At 34.7% G+C, this 24,045-nt stretch overlaps 1 protein-coding gene across 2 annotated transcripts in view; it reads left to right on the top strand.

Annotated features, from left to right (window-relative positions):
- LOC145681284 (uncharacterized) overlaps window positions 1-15,232 on the top strand; it is a 548,035-nt gene extending 532,803 nt beyond the window's left edge. For both annotated transcript variants that reach the window (XM_081752913.1, XM_081752914.1), the window contains one exon: window positions 824-15,232. In XM_081752913.1, coding sequence (XP_081609039.1) covers window positions 824-1,537 — 714 coding nt within the window. In that variant the 3' untranslated portion in view covers window positions 1,538-15,232. The remainder of the gene's footprint in view (window positions 1-823) is intronic.
- Window positions 15,233-24,045: the final 8,813 nt, after the last annotated feature.

Below are 24,045 nucleotides of genomic sequence, written 5' to 3'. Positions count from 1 at the left end.
ATGCCAAACTGCTTTGTGGCAGCCAGTTGTCATCCTTATATTTAAAGTTTGTGGAGGCCATTCCTTTTTCCCTTAGCAAGTAATATTTCAAGATAAGATAAATGGACGGTTACTTTGACCATTAAGGGTCTTCACTACAGCGAAATTAAACTACCGCTAATTTTAAAGTTTTTCTGTACTATCTTCAAAAGAAATAAAAATATTCGAAAAACAGAAACGTAGTGAACTAGACAATACGATTTTGCATGTGATACCTTTATCACAATTCACCTATCTGCTTTTGGTATGCCGCTATTTACAAAAACCGGAAAAAATGCTAAACCTATCTACAGTTGCAAATCGAAAGCAAATAGATGAGTTGTGATAACGGTACCACAATGCAAAATCGTATTGTCTAGTTCACTACGTTTCTGCTTTTCGAATATTTTTATTTGTGTCGAAGATATTACAGAAATACTCTAAAATTAGCGATAGTTTAATTTCGCTGTAGTGAAGATCCTTAGGAGTGTATTTTCAGAAGACAAACCTATGTTCAGTTTGTCTTTATTAACCGGAACGCCTCATACGTTTTGTTTAAACTTATAAACTTTGTTTAAGAAAAAATAGAAATACTTCAAGCTTATATCTTTTATATGTGGTGAGGTTCGATGTAAAAATTTAAAAATTACCATGCATTTATATAGTAAGATGTTTGCACATTGTGTTGCTTATATATTTTTTATGTAAAAAGTGTACCTCATTTTACAATAAGTGGAAATTTCTAGTTACTGAATCCAGCTCGATGCTCACACAAATAATTTTTCTTTTCGTTTTATAAATGCAGGAAGCGCTGAAGAAGAGCTGTCTAAGAAGCCCGCTTGCAGTCCCAAAATTGAGTGGAGGACATTCTACTAGATTGGAAAGCTCCCCCTACATCAATTCGTTAAACGCTACTCTGCCACGACCAAATGATAAACTCTCAAAGGCAAACAGCCATTCGTCGACTCTCGTACGGAACGGAAGCGGTCCACGGAATGGACATGTTGTGCGAGGGAAATTGGACACTCGAGATGAACACAAGGAACTGTTCGCTAAAACAGACGAAGCGATGGAGGACCTTCTGCAACGACTGGAAGTGCAATCAAAACTTTGTGGTGAAGCGCAAAATACCGGCGGTGGTATCCATATGAACGAGGACAAATTCCAAGAATCGAAAGAGCTTCTCACCGTGGAAGCTCGGCATTTAGTGACGGCGTCAAAGCTTTTTGTCAAAAGTATCACAGAATCAAGTTCCGATCTTCCGGATCACCTTTCGTGCTGTCTGGTACTTCTGGAACGTCTTACGGAACTCACGGAGGACATTTCGAGTTACACGACCACTCCGTTACAAACTCAAAATCTTGTGCATAAAGTGTGGGATGTGGCGATGGTGTTTCGAGAGACAGTGGCGTCCGCGGCAGGCCCTGAACCGAGCATCGACAATTTAATGGAAAAAGCAGAATCGCTTGCACGTGTGTTAGCCACATTGCTTAGAAGCTTACGAGTGTTCGCTCCGTAAAATAAATGAATTACAAAGACAATGCCTCATTGTCAAGTGTTGGGGATTTGAATAAATATTTGCTGGAAAGATTCGCTGTCAATACTGCGATGCATATTTCAAACATTTATAACTATGTGTTGTGTGCTACAAACAATACCGGTAGATATTTTCATTGCTCTCCCCTTTTTTTAAAAAAATATTATTCTGTTTTGAGTCACCACGGTCACATATAGAGCTGCAAACATTTTAAGCTACTGTGACAAGAATTCTCAGAAGATGCAAATTTGGAAAATTTCATGAAAATTATGTTATGTATGTATATAGTTGTAATAATTTGCAGTCATTTTCCTTTCTGAAAGAAAAAAAGTAAAATTCAAAATTCAAAGATGAAAGCACAAAGTCAACAATTTTCAAAAATTAATTCTTTATTATAAATATTCTTTCATTACTGAATTTCTTTGTTCTCACCTAACAATTAGTCTGTTTTCTATTTCTTTCTCTTCTTCTTTTCGTTCACTCCAACATATGCTTCAGAATGCTATTCTTCTTAAACAGATATCTTGCTCTTTTAAATAGTGTTCTGTCTCTCATTTTTCCCGATCGCTCCTGATAACTTTTTCCCTAGTAGCAGAGAAACTTGCAAACCGTTTGCTGTCAGCTTGCATTGGAAGTCAGCAATTTTCATGTGGCTTGATTGGAAAGCGTGGAAGCATGCCGTAAGCTTGATTCCAGTAACGAAGTTACATGGGAGCAATCTTACATTCAGTGTTCCATTCAAGCTTGACGCAAGCGTTTTACGCAGGTGGCAAGTCAATAGCCAATGAACGGCCAGTGATACTATGACGCTCTGTGAAGGATCTAAAGTATTGCTTGCAAGTACAGATTGTATGAAAGCACGCGTTGAAAGCCAAAAGCCAAGCACGTGCCAACTGGCCGAAAGTTTACTTGGTACTTGGGTCCGTTCCATCCAGACAATTTATCTCCCTGGTATTCGTTTAGGATTAAATTATAAGGATGAGGCATAGTAAAATGGGAATGAAAATTCTTCCATTTGTAAAACGATAAAGTTTGCTAGAATACCGTGCCACTCCTGAAAACATTTCTGAGACATGTTTTTCGGAACGTTTGTATATTATGTTTGTCGCAGCGCTGGATATATAGAATGTCATCAGATTCTGTGCTCTATGAATTGAATTTATAATTGTGGAAACAAACAAAAGTTTGTCAAGAGAATAAGGGTTACTCAAGTTTTGGAATAAGATTTGTGGACCAGTAACTTGGGAACAGTTTTAGTGGTGCAGTTTTACTTCTCCAGGTCTCTGTCATTCATTTTCCAGTGCTGTACACATATGCTGTTTCCTCTGCTGTTTCGTGAAAATTGAATAACTTGTCTACACTTGTTTCATTTGAGAATTTTTTTCAATTAAGTGTCAATATTGAAATACATCATATTAGCAAATAACATATTGATAGTCTGTAGTTAAGTCAAACTGAATGGTACATGCGTACTACTGAAGCTGGTTGTTATGTATGAGTATTTCAGGTAAAAGTAATATTTTCCAAAGAAAATACAAGAAAATAGTTTGCAGCTCTATTAGTAATGATAGGAAATCATCCAATCAATCTGTTACGTTTTATTTTTGTCATGTTATAGCATCACAATACCACTGCCAGATATTAGTTTTATTTTCTCTAGTAAATATGTATATATTTGCATAGAGAGAAGAAATATCACCAGATTTCCATAGTCAATGTAAATAAAAGCTACAGGTTTCCTTAGTTAAGAACAGTAACCACCCGTATTCTTTTCTCTGTTACTGGTCGAAGATGAGCGGAAAATCTTTTTAAAAAATTGTTGTTCTTGTAATTAAAATATGAATATAAATGAGGCAACACCATGAAATCATAAAAAATGATTATGATTATTATTATTATTCGTACAAACTTAAATTTTAAAGAACATAACAATAATACGAAACAAAAAAGTCAGAAGAAACACAATAATGAAAAGAAACTAGTCAATCGTATGCACAATATTTCTTATGGTCGTTTTTGTAAAAAATATTTGTTGTAATTATTGTCAAAAGAAGAACCTCAAATGTGGTCTAAAATTTGTAATTTTAAAACTTCAAAAACAAACCTTTACAAAAAGCCAAGTATTACTATCAAGATTTCACAAAATTTTCCTGCTTCTTCTATAATATGTGTGTGAAATTGTTTTGACTACAAACTGAGTGAATGAGTAGAATAGACGAATACATATGATACATATGTATGTGTATATGTGTATATATATACTTGCATGTGTGTGAGTGTGTGACAATAGAAGTGATTCCAGTGTAAACAAGAGACTATACAAAATTAATAGAATTTGTAGTTCTCTGCTCTACAAAAAGATATCTCTCTTTTAATATATTGTGTGTAAAGTATTGATACTGTCATATCTTTCATGTTACACAGACAAACGAAATATTAAACATTTTGAGGTTACCTGGGTTGATGTTTTCGTAACTAAGAATAAAAATAAATGTTTGTAAACATCTTTAAATAGAAATTTATGGACTCGAAAGTCTGTGTAATAATCTATAAATTTGCAGTGTTCAGCGGTCAGAAATTTTGCTTCAATGTCTCAGTATGAAATATAAAATGAAAATATATTTGAGCTGACAACATTAGACTGTTATATAGAACATAGCTGACACAAATAATACTACTTAAAACTTCTCTTATTATCATCATCTTTGTATAATATTCAAAGTTACCGGTAGTTTTCTTTTTTAAAAAAAAAATCTTGGGAAGAAATTTTGTTAGAATGCTGTACAAGACTATGTAACTAAACAATAAAGTTATGAAGTTAATCTTCTGTGATTGCTAACTGCGATAAAGCTGTTAATGAGTTGTTTAAAAAATACTTCAACTGTTGTCCAGAGCTTCCGTGTCGGATTTTAATTTTTACTCTTTCGTTCGACTGAAAAATAAATGGTTTCTTATGTCTGTTTTTCTATGAACAATGAAGATTTTTTTTTTGATCATCTCCACTTTATCAATATGTTTTGTATCTTTGAAAAACTTTTATCTATGTCTTGACAATGTTGTTAGCCAAAAGTTAACGTTTATTATGATTATTTGAACATGGTGTGAAAAACCTTCAAATTTAGTAAGAAACATCTTTCTCTTCAAAGAATTGTGTATCCTTGTATATCCGTTAAGAAGTTTGTACTCCTACTTGGTACAAATTTGCACTCGTGGCTTTTTTGTTTCTTTAGATAGAAAGTTTGAGGATTAACATGTTGCAGGCTTGTTGGCTACAAATCTAGTTATCTTGTAGGAAATACAATTCTTATGTTTCAATTATGATCACTGAATAATCTTGGAATTTTTCGTCTCAGAACCGCTGGATACCCTTCTCTGCCTCTTGTCTTGTTGAATTTGAATGTAGCTACAAATGATTAGGTTAGAAACGTGACATGTGTGCAAGTAAAAAAAAAAAAAAAAAATGTGTTGTTTGAAACAGGCGCCATTAAACCAAATAATACAGTAAAGTTCCTAAAACTCGGCCACACCCTAGGAAGGCGCAAAAAAAAAAAAAAAAAAAAAAAACTGTGTATTCATTAATGTAGAGTGTGTATTCATTAATTTTCACTTTGTTTTATAGTAAAGGCTCTACACCTTCATAAAGTACGTACTTTTCCTTTGTTTAAGGGTAATTGGGCAATTTATTCTCTGTTCTATTCTCAAGTAACCAATACATATAAGTACAGTACTGTATTTTCTGAGGAAATACTTGTATTTATTTTTTTTTTAACCCGACTTCCGATAACCCGGCATTTTCACAGATTCGGCCACCCTTCTGTCCACGTTAGGCCAAGTTTTCGAGACTTTACTGTATTGAAATTGCGTATACAGCTGGAAGCTTAATATATATATTTGACAGTTATTTGTTATAGATATTTATAATCAAATACACATTACCGTTGTTAATTACATACAAATAGTGTTTAATTACAAGTGTTATTTTAAAAAAAAGCATCATATCAACTGAAGTATTATTCCTATAGCTATTAATATTATTATTAATTAATTAACTTAACAGATGTTTTATTTTCGTTTGTTATTTATTTACTATTCAGATCATTATTATACTACTTTATCAAAATCATAATACAAGTTTGACATTGCAATGATTAGTTCATTCTAGTAAAAAATTTATGTATAAACAATGTTGACTGTAACTGTACCACTGAACTTTTTTGAGTGAATTACTTGGTGGTGCTACCTGTTTTAGAGAAATGCAGAAAGTTACGGCGTGTATGTTGTTTAATTGATTAATTAATGATAAAGAAATGGTATCTTCTCATATCTCCTGTATTAACAATGTACGGTTTTAGATGAAAAGCGTTAGAATTTTATAAAATTAAAGAAAATATATATATACTGAAGAAGACATGGTCTTAAAAGTAACTAGTTCTTCCAATATATGTACTAATAATGTTGTGTGGTAGATTGTATAGATAACAACATACCTATTAGAAATTTAAAAACAGAGAGATCTTTGCTCTTCTTACATATCTCTTCATTTTCCCTGTAAAAACATATATATATAAAATAGACAATGAATTTATAGTTGTCATAATAATAATAATAATAATAAAAGTAGTTGCATCGTTTTAGAGTTTATATAGTGATCGTACATGTTCAGATATGTAAAAAAATATTAATAAAATATAATAATAATAATACGAAAGATATTAAAACACTGTTGGATAATATTTTTATGTCCCAGTGATTGTCCATTAAAAAAGTAGTGTTTTTGTCGGAAGTACAGAGTAAAATACGAATGGCCTAAAAAGAAAAAAAACATCATAATATAAGAAATCCTTGTTATATCTTTAGGGTAGAATAGTGATCATTTTCCAAATATTCTCATATCATACAAATATGTAAGACAATGAAAAACAAACAGTTAAATATATAGCTATTTTAGAAACGTGGGCTATCAAGGAACCACTGTTTTGTCTACATTCTTTGAATGTAATGTAGTTGTGATGAGGCTCTGAAGTATTTACAAGTGTTATTCTTCACTCTCGTAACATCATTCGTAAATCTTTTTCTGAAGATCAGTGTGTATTAGTATCGTAAAATACTTACTAGAACTTGTACAATAAAACAAAATCACAGTTTTCTCATTTCTCAACTCGGAGTGTTAATATGGCGTAAAAATTTAAAAAATAAATTATATCTATTTATTTGTACGTTGTGTGTATGTTTTCAAAATGCAGAAATTCAGAATTGTGTACTTTTTCCCCCTAAGTTTTCCTTGTGACTTGCACTTTTTGATCCAGCTGCTCATCTTAAAAGGGAATAACGTAATATCCATCCAAAATACAAATATTAAAACATTGAATTCGTCTCTGTCGTATGTTTCAGCTTATGAAGAAACATGTGTAAAGGTTTAATACAAAATACCGGTTGTGTTGTAGGGCACTAACCCTAGTAGCAAAGTCGGTTGGCCCCACGTTGGGAAAATGGTGGCGATGCGACGTACCAACGGTAGCCCAACGTCAAACCAAAAGAGCTGTTCCCGACATTTAACCAACGCTAAAGTAACGTATTTCTCGGGAAAAATAGTCAATTCTAGTATCATTTGTGAAGATCGGGAGAATAGTTGCTTGTCCAACCATACATTTAACCAACATTGGGCTAACGTAAGTTTTTCCGCTATAGGCTCGCATCGACCATCACTCACCGTTTTGACCAAATTTCACTCAATCCCCAACGATGGGCCAACCAACCTTACTACTAGGCAAGTAATAATCCGAAACAAAACCCAATTTAAGCATCAATAATTAGTCATCTGGTGTATACATTTATTTAATTGTATTTAATAAGCAATTCGATATATTCCAAGGAGCGATCTGTTCTATTATTTTGTCATTTTACAATATAAGAAGCGCTCTGCTCTAAGTATTTTTTTTTAATACTCTGGTAAGCAATCCACTGAGAAAATTGAACATATTAACTTTCAAATAATGTAAAAAATAATTAATTTTAAATGCCTTTCTGATTAAATGTGTTGAGAATCTTGAACCAACCATTAACATGACTAAAGATATTTAACTACGCCATGAGCATGTTACAGTATGATTCATCGAATATTATTCACAAGTAACAGACAGATTTTCTTTCAACAGTTGTCTAGTACCATGAAAAGAATCACAATGGAAAAATACCCATTTCCACACGAGCTTCAACTATTTGTTTTATTAATAATGTAAAGAACTTCATTTTCTATAAAATGTTTTTTTCAACAATAAATATTTATATATATTCAGGAGTTTGTAATATTAAGCCGTAATTAATTTGTTAATGTGTATTGTTTTCTTTATATTTTGTAAGAAATTCTATTAAATTTTCGCAAGAATTTATTAAAAGCATTTCCTAAATTTTAAGAAATTGAAATGCATGAACAGATATATTAATCGTGTCATCGTGTAGTGCACAAATTGAGTATGTACAGTCTTGTTTGAAAGAAAACACGGCCACCTAGCTTCTTTTTTAAAATAATATCGTCATAACCATTGTTTTTTTTTTTCTCTCTGGAAATCAAGGTGTCGGTATTACCATGAATATGTTATTCCACGCGTCCTAATTACCTACAATGCGAAGACAAGTATGAAATCCTAAACAAGAAGATGAAGTAGCAGGTGCTGACATCTATTGATTGTATTACCTTTTAAATGAACTTAATGTATTCTTGTTACAGTCTTCAAATTGATTTAAGTCGAAAATTTAATTTTATAAATACAAAAATTTAAATAAAAATGGCTAGAGAAATTATATTTATAAAATTTCAGAAAAATGGTACGGGTACTGCTTACTGCAATAAAAAAAAAGAGTACTTTCAGCTTGAAATAAAGATCGAACTGGTTAAAGAAGATTCATATGAGTTTGACTAAATTCCATTTATAGATAAGAATATAATCGTTTTTCAGAAACAGGTATGAGGAGGGCACGGTGTGTTCGTTGTAGAGCACTTACCTCTGGTGCGTGGGGTTCCTGGTTCGATCCCCGATCTAGTAAGCTGGTGGTGGACAACATCGTGTCCATGGGTTCTCTCGGGGTACTCCTCTTTCCTTCTACTTTATCATTCCACCAGTTCTATCATCATTCACTTGCTTTAATCATCCATCTCCTTTAGTCTAAAGGACATCATTGTGTTACGTTAAACTAAAAGATGTAATTTGATTTCAAAAACAGGTGGCCAAGTTTTTTGGACAAGACTGTATATAAGTAGCATCTAAATTTTTTTTTGGTACGAAACGTGTTCTTTCTTTGTTTCAAAATTAACAATAAGAAAAATAACTGAACAAGATACAATTGATTTCTAAAATTGTTAGCTCTTACGTCCTCGAAGTATCTTCTGCAAGATGTCCCAAATGTAGAAAGCAGTCATGAACATGTCAAAATAATATTAACATCTCTTGTCGGTTCCACACGCAACAATGGGAAGTTAAGCCTGTACCATATTTTAATTTATGTCAATCAATGGATACACAATGTGAACTCGGATATTTTAATTTATTACCAACTTCAATTTTTAAATTTTGGAAAATACATTACAAGGCTGTTGTTGCTTTTGTGAATCTCTTGAAGCACGTTCCTATAATAATATCTACATTAAAGAGATAAAAAAATATGAAAATTACACACAATTTATTAATATATAAAACACATTAAAATGTAAAAATAACGTAAGCGAACTGAGACAAATATTCCGGGGAGTGTCCCAGGATAATCATCTAAAGTTAGGTTCCCATGCTGCAAGAACCTTGTAATTGACATTTAAAAAAATCTTGCAAAACCTGAAATATTTCTCCATGTAAACATAGTCTTGAAAGGGACATGCAACATTTTTTTCATTTTCCAAGGAGTCAAACCATGTGCAATTTTCTGAGTCGTCTTACTACCTGCTGTCGCCCTCCCACTGACATAAAGAAAGAAACAGTTTCACCACTTCCGAAATGACGGATTCCTTTGAACTGGGAGACGAAGCGCGCTAAAATATACTTTTTTAATGAGGAGGTTTACTATTTGTCCACTAGAGTGCAGTGCTGCATGGGTGGAGATATCTTTCTTGCTTTTAGAAAGTTGTAATGTGTAAATAGTAAATAGAAAGATGGGGTTGCAAGATTTTTTAATGACAGCTACAAGCTTCTTGTAGCATGGCAACCTAGCTTAAGCACCACTTTGTTTAACATCTATATGCGTGATTTAATTCAAAAGCTATATATAAAGCATGGCTACCCGAAAGAAAACAAGGAAAACAGAGAATACAATAAACCAAAAGGAAGAGAAATAGATTAAAACATTAACAATAGAATAAATACAATTAGGAAAAAATGGATTAATTCAAGAAGCAGAGGGGGAAAAAGAAAGGAAAACAAGTGGAAAATGTGCCACGAAACAAAGTTTCAAACCTATATACATGTTTATCTTCTCCTTATAGGAAGGGGGGCCACTGTGGCTCAGTGGTAGAGCGTTCACCTCTGGTGCATGGAGTCCTTGGTTCGATCCCAGCTCGCGCCTGGTGAGCTTTGTGGTGGACAAACGCCGTATGCATGAGTTTTCCCGGGTTCTCCCACTTTCTTCATTTCACCATAACCATGAGATGTAAAATTTAAAGATTTCATTTCATTTCATTTTCCTTACAGAAAGAGAAGAACGGGACTTATTAGATCTTAATTTGATTCGAATATGTGCAGCATGAGGTCCAAATTTATTTCCGTATCAAATAATTGGCTTGAACTTGAATTTAAAAATATCTTATAATGAACTTACCAGAAAGTTTCTGAATAATTTTGTATCATTTTTGGGCTCCTTCACTCGAAATAAATTCGAAATTAAATGGTACCACTGCGAATACCATCATTCATTTGGAATGAATACTGTGTTTCTGAAGTTTTGTATAGTATTTCTAGGAAATAATCATCAGCTCAATTTTGGTTAAGTTTATTCTGTTTACAACCTTATGCAAATTTTATGTGTTTGTAACGTTACAGAGTGGGATCAGATATTGGAAAAATGACGTTGACAACTGTATCAGTCTAAAAGTACCAATAAGAAACGCTGCTGATGTAGCATGAATATTGTTCACGTTATACTTGCCACTCCTTCAACTCTTAGACGTTCTCATTCATTTTTCGAGATGTCAAAACTCTAGAAATTTAAATCAAAGTTTAGCCTTCCATATATATATAAGTAGATTTGTTGGAATTTCCTGATATTTCAAGATTTCAACCTTTTCCTATACACGTTATATGATAAATACAATTTTGAGACAATAGAGAATGCTGTGCTTATTCTTCCAGTGTTGGAATTCTAAACATTAAGTCTAACAGCAGATGTATAGTAAATTTCTATAATTGATAAATTTAATGTGTGTCTGTATGTAGTTTTTTCTGTATTAAAAGATGGGAAATGTTAAATTTGTCAAAATGGTTGGTCAGGTCCAAAGCTTCTCAGCACTACCTGGTAGAAAGTTCTTCAAGACACGACCTCTGAATTGTAGCTAGAAATACAAATTTTATTTTTAACCAGAAGTATAACTGGTTAAAATTTTTTATATGTCCTGTTACAATTTGTCTTAGTCAACGTCTTGTTGCAGAAAAGAAACAAAATATATTTCCTGGGTTAAAGAAGATGATTGTGCAAAGTGAATACCTAAAAATGTGTTTTTTTTAAATGAATTAAATTGCCTACGAATATTAGCCTATAAATATACAAAATTACCATTTTCTGTTATCAACAACTTTAACTGACATGCTAGAATGTCAAAGTAGCTTCAAGGATAAGTCACGAGGTGGCAGAAGTGGTTCTAAGTGGTGAAGAAGAGTGGTTCTAAAGTGTTTTATAATAATAATAATAAACCTAATGACGTTGTGAACGGACCTGTGTCATTGAAAGATGATCTTATGGTATTCCAGTTGCTTATAATTATTGTTTGTGATAATTTTTCATCTAATTAACGTTAAGCAGTTAGAAATATATAAATATTTCCTTTCATTAAATTACTTTAACACGTCCGAGTTGAAATAATTTTTCTTCTGAAGAAAATTTCGATCCATTTTATTAAGCCATCGTAATAACAATAATAATTAAAACCGATAAAATATTTACGGTTACGATATTACGATTTTGTTTTTGTCACAAAAACTGTAGTACAATGTATATATATATATATATATATATATATATATATATATATATATATATAAAATGAGAACCTCAAATACCCTAGCAGCCCACAGGGTAGGCTCAACTTAGTCTCATGGTCGATGGGGTTGGAAATTGGTGATTGCGAAAACAAAGCCTAAAATTACATTGGTTCAACATGGTCTAAAATGTATAGTGGCCAACCAGTGAAAACAAAGACATAAATTACGTTGGTTTAACATAGTTTAAAATGTATATTGGCCAACCAGCAAAAACAAAATCTAAAATTACGTTGGTGAACATAGTTTAAAATGTATATTGGCTAACCAGTGGAAACAAAGTCTAAAATTACGTTGGTTCACCATAGTTTAAAATGTATATTGGCCAACCAGCGTAAACAAAATCTAAAATTACGTTGGTGAACATAGTTTAAAATGTATATTGGCTAACCAGTGGAAACAAAGTCTAGAATTACGTTGGTTCAACATAATTTAAAATGCATATTGGCCGGCCAACAATTTGTCGTAATTTATCCAACAGTTCCGATCTTGTGCTGCCAACTTTACTTGGGGTAAATTGGGAATTTAATTGATTGGCAAATGCTTAGCAGAGGACCGATTGGCAGTTAGCCTACGGTTTCCCATTATTCGACCTACTGTCTGTGCTACTAGGGAACAATATTATACAGGGTGTTTCCAAACAACACAGACAACGTTTGGGAGGTGATTCCTGACACCAAGATAAGACGAAAAGTATAGACCAACCTTGGATGCACAAATGCTTCCTTTCGGAATTATAGGTTGCCGAAAACATGAAAAAATAAACTTTAAAGGTCCATAGCTCCAAAGCTATGGGACCTATCGTAGTCGGGTCAAGATTTCAGTTAGGAACTGATATGTGCCGTATCCAAATACCCGTATTTTAGAATCCCGTGGTACTTCCGCAACAATTTTTTATAGAGACAGTTTGGCTACGAGCATATAACTTGAAGTACTCACCAACTACGTCTACGAAGTACCGCAGGATTCTGAAACATGGATATTTGGATAGAGCACATAATCGTTCCTAAATAAAGTCTTGATCCGACTCCGGTAGGTTCCATAGTATTGGAGCTATAAACCTTTAAATTTCATTTTTTCATGTTTTCAGCAGCCTATAACTCCGAAAGGAAGCATTTGTGCACCCAGATTGGTCTATACTTTCCGCTTTATCTTGGTGTCAGGAATCACCTCCCAAAAGTTGTCGGTGTTGTTTTGAAACACCCTGTATATTACCCTGTAGGCTAGTAAGAGTTTGAAATTCGTGTTTTCTGACGTAGTCATTTAATGCATTTTCTTTGTTGTACAGAATATTACAATTGACAATTGCCAACAAAAGTGGATACTTAACCTATGTGTGTTTTTGTGTCAATATTTTCACAGTGAATGGAGTATGTTTGTCGTGAGATATAGTTAGTTGTTTTGCGAATATCAAATAAAACTGTTCACAATACTGAGTTAATTCGTTTCAAAATATAGTTAAATCCGTTATTTTTTTGTTAGAACATGGTTTCTGAGCGAAATGAATATATACGGTATTAATAACCAAATTATTTACTCAGTAATGGCATACTTTTCATTACTTTTATCGCTATTCTGTTGTTTGGCAACATTGTTCTGTAAGAGGATAAGGAAATAACACGTTCTTCGTAATGCTTTCAGCACATATTGATGCATGTTTGGGTGTTCTTTTTGAAACTTTTGGTTCTTTATTGAGGACATGTTGGTTCAATGATGGTGCGCTCATCTGTAGCTCAAGAGGTTCTTGGTTCAATTTGAGGGCATGTGAATTTGTGGTGGATGTTTCCTCGGATTTCTTACATTTTCTCCCAAATACTTATTTTACTAGTTCTTCTATAAACATAATTTTGTATTTTTGATCCATCATTTTATAACCATGGGTTGTTTACTAAGTATTGGTTTCATTTTCATTTTGATATTTTTGAAAATTTTGTGAAGTGCTTAGCTTGCTTTAGAGCTATTGACGAAAGAACATATATTGCGTTGCTGTCCACTTTTTGCTGATGACTTTATTGTTGGCATTATAAGCGTCTTTTTGAATCACGAGGAGAAATCAAATAAACATCTTAGCAGTGCGCTTACATTTAGAAACAGCATGCGAGACAGTCCCGAAAGTTTGCAACAATGGTAGAAATGTTCTGAGAGTGGCCAACAGACAGCAGCACAAGTAGAAACGTTTACACGAGGGCGAAACAACAGTATAAAAATGGTGACGCAATCGTGACGTGATCTAGTGAGGGTCAATCTGCCACAGAGTTAAACATAGTTTCGAAACTTTCTATGGTTGTAAATGATAGCTATGCGTCTTCTTAATTGTACATTTTAATCTTCGATGAAGTTCTACTCAAAAGAACAAACAAAACTATGTCTCTTTGATACATATTTCCTCTATGTCAAATCCTGTCCTATGTTATATCCTGTGGCAGGTACCACCATTTTCATATCACTGCTCTGCCTTGTATAGCGTTCCTATTTATTTATGCTATGAGCTCCCTCATGCCTAAGCGGTTAGCGTACGCGCCTTTGGCGTGGGAAACCCGGCTTCGAGCTCATGTGGTTTGGATTCCACGTTAATCAGTAGGTCCCCGTCTCATATAGCCTCGCTGCTGAACGGGACGCTAAACTAAAATCAATCAATTATTTGTGCTACCTCGTACCCACTCTTCCTATTATTATTGCGTATATTCAAGACAATCATGTGCTATTTCAAACTTTTAGTGCTATTTCTAAATTTTCAGGACCTTTAAAATTTTACCGCTATTTCTAAACTTTAGCGTACTTCTAAGATTTTCGTTTGATTATTTCTCCTATATGGATGAATGCATGTGCAAACTATGTGGTATGAATGTTCGTGTATTTGTTTCTCTAATGACTAAAGATAAAGTTTACTTAAAACTTAAGCAGAAATCGTTTCTTGAGATTTTTGTAATTACCTCACAAGAAATGTGTCCCTTTATGTTCAAAGTTTCTTTTAATGAACGGGAACTCCAATATGTAACACATGCAAGTAAGAAACATATGTAAAGGTACTTTTCGAACAGGGGATGATATTGTAGGGGGAGTGTGTACAATGTTTATAAGAATATATTATATATCCATATTCTACCCAACATAATGATAACAAGCGAATATTAGTAGTTGCATGTTGAGATTTAGAGGTTAATAATGGTTATTCTACTACCTAACAGTGTAGCGTGTGATAACTCAGAAAACATATTTGAAATGATTTTACATGAAAGAAACATATAAGAGATCTTGTAAAAAGATCCATTTTTAATCGTCATGTGTCATGTGTACATATCATTGGTGCTAATGTCATGAAACATTCTGTATGTTTTGTGCTTGTTTCAAGGTGTACATTACTGTTCTAGGACCAAAATTGTAATCTCTTGTACATACATATATATTGAAATTGTCGAATAAACTTCAGTGAAATTCTAAACTCGATTTTTTATTCACTTATTTTCAAATGAAGTAGCCTGTAGTATTTGACGCAAATGCATTTGCGAGGTGTGTTAAAAAATATCGAACTTTTAGTTGTCAGGAATACATTTATTGATTTCAAAATCCGAAACACTAATCCCCTTTGAAGTAGTTTCCTTGGTAATGCATACACTTCTAACGTTCCCGCCATTGTTGGAAACACTTCTGGAACATAGTTTCTGGAATGGTGAGGAACCGTGAAGTCGCATTCTGCACGATGCCTTTTCTTGACTCAAATCGGATCTTTTTTAGTGGCATTTTCAGCTTGGGAAATAACTAAAAGTCACACGGAGCCATGTCGGATGAGTAGAGAGCCTGACGACACACAGGAATGTTATGTTTGGCGATGAAAGCCCGAATCAAATTTCTTGAACACTTTCGTCATACCTAAATTCTCGTTCAAAATTGAATGTACCGATCCGATTGAATGATTTCCACTTCGATATCGCCAAGCTTTTGGCAAAATTTGATGCAATATTGCTGCTCAAGTTTTTCTGTCATTTTACAAGAAAACAAATCCGACCACCACTCACTACACGTCATCACTTATTGGTCGACTTCCAGCTATTTACGTTTTCTGCTGGCGGGAAAAGTGCACGACTGGGCATGAGTGTCCCCTTTACATTTACAAGAAAGAAAGTCTCCCGTGCTTCCTTGTTTTACGCGAGAAAAAAAAAGATTCGATACTTTTTGAACACATCTCATATGTGTCTGTCCATCCAAGATAATTTTTTAAAAAAAGAACCCAATTTAATTACAGTTAGTGTGTGTTTTCTTTGAGGCTTAGAAAATACGCATTTCTTGGGTTTGAAATCTGTGAAGAATGAGAGAATAAAAAAGAGGATATAATCAACTCCAATCAGTGAAGAATGAGAGAATAAAAAGATGTAATCAACTTCAAACTGTAAAGAATGAGAGAATAAAAAGGGAATATAATCAACCCCAATCAGTGAAGAACGAGAGAATAAAAAAGAGGATATAATCAACCCCAATCAGTGAAGAACGAGAAAATAAAAAAGATGATATAATCAACCCCCATCAGTGAAGAATGAAAAAAAAACAGGATGTAATCAACTCCAATCTGTAAAGAATGATGGAATAAAAAAAGAGGATATAATCAACCTCAACGAGGGTGTGAAATCATAACAGCCGAAGTGGATGGAGGGAGGGGAAGAAGATGAAAGTAAATAAAGAAGAAAAAACTCTTGGTATTGGAGTGTTTCGACACATATTTGAATACTCATAAATGATTAAACTATTTAAGATCAGGATATACCGTTAATCATTGCTTCACCCATTAATTACATGTGAAATACATATTAATTATACATGAATTAGTGTAATTACTTTCAAACCTTTGATATTTGATGTCACTATTCTCCCCCAGTATGATTTTAGTGGAGGGGAATTTCCTTCAAAAAATATTAAATGGCGAGAATCCCCTTTCTACCTCCAGGATTTCGCGCTCTGGCCCTAAATTCAAAGTGGGCCGTGGTAGCTCAGGTTAGAGAGTACACCTCTGGTGCGTGGGGTCTCTGGTTCGATTCCAGCTCGTGTCACGTGGGCTTTATGGTGAACAAACCCGTGTGTGTGGATTATCTCGGGGTTCTCCCTTTTCGTCTCACTTTCTTCATTCCCCCATTTCCATCATTTCTCATCATTACCGTATCCTTTAGCTTAACCGGCATAACCATGGGACGTAAAACCCAAAGATTTCATTTCATTCTCCCAAGTTGAAAGCTTGCTCATATACAAAATGCGATCAAATATTTTTACAGACAACTTTCATAACAAATATTCTACGAGGGTCATCGAGAAGAAAGAACCGTTTTGGTGTCAAACATAAACGACAAATGATCAGTGATGATACATATGAAGGGAAGGGAACAGATGCTTTCAACGGCGGCTACGTTTGCCCGTCTGATTGCCACTAGACATGATATATTGTAATACAAGTCAAGGAATATAAAACTGATATACAAAAGAATAGCCATAAACCAATACTTTCTGTGCAACTCCGTTTGCCACGTTCCGCCCAAAGAAATTAAAGCTAGCATCATCACTACAAATGATGAGTGCAAAACCTTCCTCTATTTTTCAATATATTTCCCACTCATTTTCAAATACTTATCATAGCGTGTTCCAGTTATATTCTACTGGATGCTGTCTGTCGTCACAATTTCCTGCTCGTATTCCCAGTAAACGACTCAGAGAGAGCAAGGAGAATACAGTAAACCTAGCGTTCATAGAAAACCGGCGATAAACATACAAGGCGTCGATGTTAATCGTGAATTCGTGACTACACTCACATACTACCAACATTTGTTCCTTCAATTCCATCTGTCTCATCCAGGGGCGTCATTTCAGACTTCGCTTGAGGGGGGGGGGGCAAGAGCACCACCGACATAAGACTTTCACGTTTTGTACTGGTATATTAGTAGACAATCGGTTAAAGTATATGTATTCCTGAAACGCTTGGCCCCTCCTGCCCCCTAAATGACGCTCCTGGTCTCATCCACTCTTTTTTGCTCAACCTGTTCTCTCTCTCCTGGTTGATGTCACAAATCGACCCGTTAGAATGTATCGTCATGTTGTACTCTTTTACCGCCAATGTATTGAAAGCGTCTTTGAGTTTACCCTAGTGAGTAGGAAAGAGTTTTTCACTAAGAGTCTTTCAACATGCACAAGGAGAAAATCAATAACTTATCGCACTTGGAAGGACTCTCATTTTTCTAGCATATGTTCGGGCCTCACAATTTGATGGTATTCATGTTCAGGTCTGCATTGTCTCGCTATTCGGCTTAATTTGAGGTGTTGTTTTGTGTTTCACACCATAACGTTCATTCTTTTTTCTGGAAGATTTTTTTTTTTTTTTTTGATGCAATGTGGTATATTTTCTGTTTTCTTTAGACCTAGGAATTATCCTTAGTGACTGAGGTTGAAAGTAGGCACAGACAAGGAAATCAATACATCTCATCTTAAAAACATATTTTACACAGGGGCGGTCAGGGGTGGGCCATATATATACAGGGTGGGCCATTTTAATTAATCCACGGAAATATCTGAAAAATGATAAAACATAGAAGAAATTTTTGAAGTACACGTTATATATTACTAATGGGGAAAACCAATTCCGCCAAAAGTACCCCTCCCCGTCCCCCGTAAATGGGGGTAACTTTGAAATGTCAAATGGGAACATGGGTCGAGTAACACCTCGTTCGAAAGGTCTTGGAAAACTAAGTAACGCTGTACCAAAAGATGTTTCATATTGTGCACCGGTTTCAAAATGGCCGCCATGATATGGTTCAGAAACTCCAGTACCCGTAGTATGAAAACCATGGAAGGTAAATGAATGGAACAAAATTGAAATACGTAAATATCATGGGGCATATCGAATGATGTAATCCCTGTGATCCCAGTGGCCTCCCTAAAGGGGTCTTGTGGGCTAACTTCAAAATTTCAATGTCCGACCGGACAACGGTTCGGGCGTACGCTTGACCTACCCAATGCTGTTTGGAAGACAGACTTCATGCATAGAGAGTTGGTGCACTAAGTTAACGCAGATGGCCACAATTACATTTTGATTAACTATTAGCATTCATGTCATATTGTGAGCTTGAGGGACGAAACTGTGTGTACGTATATCCCCGAAATGCTTTCTGAATAACCAGCACGCATTGCATAAAAGTTTCTCTTTTTTTAGTCACTACAGCGTCATCCTTACAAACAAATGTTTCAACCACACCATACCTATTTGTAAGGTTAGGCTTAATTTACAAATTAAAGTAGAGTTCTCGTTTGAACTTTCACTTTACTTTCCACCCCACTCACATACAGAGCGCATTGAGAGATTATTTTGCAGGACTTGGATTTCTCTCTATACATTATGGCAATTTTACTCTAATATTTTTATCTCTGTTGTATTATTCTCGAGCCTTGGAACGTCTCCGTGGTTTTCCTATTTAATTTTCGTTATTTTCATTTATGTCTAACCGTATTCATACTATGGGCACTAGACGTTTTCTTAGACACAGTCACCATGTCTTTGCGATCATTTTGAAAACGGTGTCTCATGTCGAAAATTTTCTTACAGAAGCTGTTTGATATTAATTTGTCTATGTAACGTGATGTTACTCGCTTCAAGCTGCTATTTGAAATTTTCAAGTTGGCCCCGGATACCTTTCAGTTGGCCCTTGGAGTCACCCCGACAACACCTCTCGATGTGCCTTACGTCAGTTAGCTGCTCCAGTTTTTCTTTTGTTGATTTATCTCCAATCGCTTTCATACTACGGGTACTAAACCTTTTCTCTGAAACGGATACTATGTTTCGGCGGCCTTTTGAGAACACTGCCATTTCACATCAATCGTTTTCTCCTGCAATATGTTAGATTTTGCAAAATTTATCGAACGAGGTACCACTCGACTCATGTTACTATTTGAAATTTTGAAGTTAGCCCCCAAGACCCCTTTAGGGAGGCCACTGGGATCACAGGGACCACACCGTTCGATATGCCCTATGATATTTACGTATTTCAATTTTGTTCCATTCATTTACCTTCCATGGTTTTCACACTACGGGTACTGGAGTTTCCGAACCATATTATGGCGGCCATTTTGAAACCGGTGCACAATATGGAACATCTTTTGGTACAGCGTTACTGAGTTTTCCAAGACCTTTCGAACGAGGTATTATTCGACCCATGTTCCCATTTGACATTTCAAAGTTACCCCCCGTTACCCCATTTAGGGGGGGCGGGGAGGGGTAATTTTGGCGGAATTGGTTTTCCCCCTTAGCAATATATAACGTGTGCTTGAAACATTTCTTCTATGTTTTATCATTTTTCAGATATTTCCGTGGATTAATTAAAATGGCCCACCCTGTACATATCGGATTTTGTTACAATGATTTGATTCTGTTGTGCAGTGAATGTGCCATATTTTGGAGCTTTGTCATTAATATATGGTTAATAAACATATCCTCGGATGGGATACAAGCGTTCGATTCCTGGTAGAAGCACATATGATTCATACTCTGCGTTAAACAGTAGATCTATGTCTTTTGGTGATGACAACGAATGATCCCGAATGAAATTTTGTGCTACACTGATTTTAGAATAAATTTCTATAAAATTATCAGATTTCCACGAACACGAGTTACTCTCCCCACTGGTCTAGTGGCTAGCTCGCGCCTTTAGTGCAATGTCCTAGGTTTGTATTCCCAGTAGGAGAGTCTTCAAACTTGAACTTCAATTTACGTTAAGAGTCTTCATCCCTGCGAAATTAAAAAAAAAAAAAAAAAAACGCTAATTTTACAGTAATTATGTGATATCTTCAAATAGATAAAAGATAATTGAAATATGGAACAAGAGCTCCCTAGACAATATTATTTTGCGTGAGGTACCGTTATCAGAAGTCACCTAGCGGCTTTCCGTTTTCAGCTGTTTAGAAACGCGAAAATAAATGCCGATTTTCAAAATGGCTCGAAATCGAAAGCAGATAAGTGAGTCGTGATAACGGTTTCTCATGTAAAGTGATATTGTCTAGGGCGCTCTTGTTCCACATTTCGATTATCTTTTATCCATTTGAAGATATCACATAATTACTGTAAAATTAGCGGTATTTTAATTTCGCCGGGATGAAGACTCTTAAAGTAGGTTCAGGACTCATATAGCTTCGGTGCTGTAAGTGGTCAAGAATCAAGAAGAAGAAGAAGAAGAAAGAAAGAAAGAAAGAAGATTACTGATGGGATTTGAACCTGCCGATAAGAGGTGAATTCATCCTCAAGTTTAAGAAAATGTTTCAAGATATTTTTCGTAGAGAAACAAATGAATATACTATGGTACCAATACGAAACAAATGGTATTGGTGAGAGAACGTCTTACGAAAGCTCTTTTGAATGAGATCGCTTTGGCACCAAGTTTGAAATGTAAAAGGATGTTAGTATTAATTAAGAAACGAACATGATTTCCAATTTAAATTTCTAGACACGTAGGATAAAGAGGTTTCTGATAGAGATTAACGTATGTCAGCCATTGTGGAATGCAATTCTTTGATACTTAAGGCTCAGAAGATGAACTCAGGGTTACTCTTGCAGTGTCCTTTGCCTTCCAAATGATTTATTAGTTGATGAGAATGTTAACAGCTTCTACCGAAATAAGAGCAACCTCGTAGCTAAGTAGTTAGCGTACGCACCTTTGGCGTGAGTGACCGGGTTCGATTCCCGGCGGGCGCTCATGTGGTTCGGATTCCACGTTAATCAGTAGGTCCACGTCTCATATAGCCTTGATGCTGAACGGGACGCTAAACTTGAAATAAAATAAAATAAAATCCATTGAAATAAACTACTCTATCAACAGGTAAATATACGACCCTTATCATTAGAACACTTATATATTTGTACTTTCCAACATTTTTAGCATTTAACGGAAAAAAGTCAAATGATGAAACACACACTACTCTATAGGTCTTATTAAGCTAAACCAAGTAATTGACGTGACTGTAAAATTTTATGTATAATTTGCGAGAAAATCGAAAAAAAATACTAATTTCTTTGCAAAACTAAAAAAAATGACGCTTTAAGAGAAACATTCCATTTATTGAGATGACACTGATACTGAAACGTGTCTTCATTAAACTCTCCATATGATGACACTCGGAAGACAACAGTGCATAGAATGGTTAATAAGAAAGAGACTTAAATTATCATTAATTCTTATGTTTAACTAAAATATTGTTCAAAGGTATCGTTCAAAAATATCATTCAAAGCTATCGTTCAAAACTATCGTTCGTAGATATCCTTCAAAAATATCATTCAATGATATCGTTAAAAAATGCCGTTCAAAAATATTGTTCAAAAGTGTCGTCAAAAATATTGTTCAAAGTTATCGTTCAAAAATATTTTTCAAAGGTATCGTTCAAAAATGTCGTTCGAAGATATCGTTCAAAAATATCGTTCAAAGATATAGTTCAAAGGTATAGTTCAAATATATCATTCAAAGGCATCGTTCAAAGATATCATTCAAAAATATCGTTCAAAGGTATAGTTCAAATATATCATTCAAAGGCATCGTTCAAAGATATCATTCAAAAATATTGTTCAAAGGTATCGTTCAAAAATGTCGTTCAAAGGTATCGTTCAAAAATATCATTCAAAGGCATCGTTCAAAGGTATCGTTCAAAAATATCCTTCAAAGGTATCGTTCAAAAATATCGTTCGAAGATATCGTTCAAAAATATCGTTCAATGATATCATTAAAAAATGGCGTTTAAAACTATTGTTCAAAGGTATCGTTCAAAAATATTGTTCAAGTAAAATTGTGTTGAACTAAAATATCGTTAAAAAAAATACCGTTCAAAGGTAAGACATCACTCAGTAGATAAATTGCATTAAGCTGAACAACAAACTGACATGCTTAAGGGTAAATTATCATGCGTAATTTGCGAGAGAAACGAGAAGAGATAAACTTCCATGACACTAAAAGTATGTTGAAAATATAAAAAAGAAATGCACGTCCCACGGTCATGCTGTGTTGGCTAAAGGAGAGGGTGATGATGAGATTGAATGAAATGGTGGAATAAAAAAAACAGGAAGGAAATAGGAGAAACCCATGCATGCAGTGTTTGTCTACAAATACGGTCCATTTGGCGCGAGCTGGGATCGAACCAAGGACCTCGCGCTTAAGACGTGAACAATCTACCACTGAGCCACCGCGGCCCCAAAAGGCGTGTTCTTTTCCAGTAGTAATTGACAATTTCAATCTTGCTAGAAGAAATCATTTATTTATATGTAGCAAAATACACTTTTAATAAGCAAAATTTTTCTTCTGGTAGTTTTCTTTTTCTAACAACGCTGATAATCATGCTTCTTTACGCACTTGCTACTTGTAAAAGGAGGAAAAATTGTAGAAAATGCTGACAAAATATAAAAACGCAAATTTGTAGGAAATCTAATCAATCATAAAGGGGGTTGCTACGTTAGAAGAACTTGTAGCTGTCATTAAAAGAACCCTTTCCGGATCCTGGCTTTTTGGGCTATTTTTGAGACTTTCAGTCAAGCAGCTACTGTATCGTCACTCTTAATCCTAGGATCATGGTTCATACCTCATTCTCTTCAGAATAGAGCTGGCTTTCAAATGGTACCACTTGCATGCTCATACCATATACCAGAAGCGGGAAAAAATGTCAAAGTGAAAATTTCGGAGGGAAAAATTTTTTCTCGAACTTTGGCCCCCCCTGTGTGAACGTAGCCATCTAAAAAAATCTGATAAATAGTACTTGGTATACTGAATGTGTGTGCCAAATTTCGAGTTTCTATCTTGAATAGTAAGGGCGGGAGAATTTTTATCAAAAATTCCAACAATGCCCCAAATTACCATAAAACACTATGATCTCAGGGAAAAAAATTCCTGAGACATCCCTAATTACCCTAGGACTATAATCCGCCAATCATTCTCTTCAGAATAGAACTGCCTTTCAGGCGGTACCATTCACATGTCTCCATCATGTATCTAAGGCGGGAAATTGCAGAAAAAGGGATTTTTTGATCTAAATTTCCCTTTTTTCAACTTTTAGCCCCTCTGGACCCCCCTGCTTTAACGCAGAAATCTGAAAAAAAATCTGTTAAATACTACTCGGTGGACTGAATGTTTGTGCACAATTTCAATCTTCTAGGTGCAAAAATAAGCCCGCCAGAAAAAAAATCAGAAATTTCCTCATGTTACCCTATACAGAAGTATATTTTGAAAAAATTCACGGAGACGTCCCTAATTACC

Source organism: Thermobia domestica, chromosome 3, assembly GCF_964235325.1.
Source record: "Thermobia domestica chromosome 3, izTheDome1.hap1.1, whole genome shotgun sequence".
Lineage (NCBI taxonomy): Eukaryota > Metazoa > Arthropoda > Insecta > Zygentoma > Lepismatidae > Thermobia > Thermobia domestica.
The sequence above is the reverse complement of the archived record's forward strand: the minus strand, read 5'-3'. Positions and strand labels throughout refer to the sequence as shown.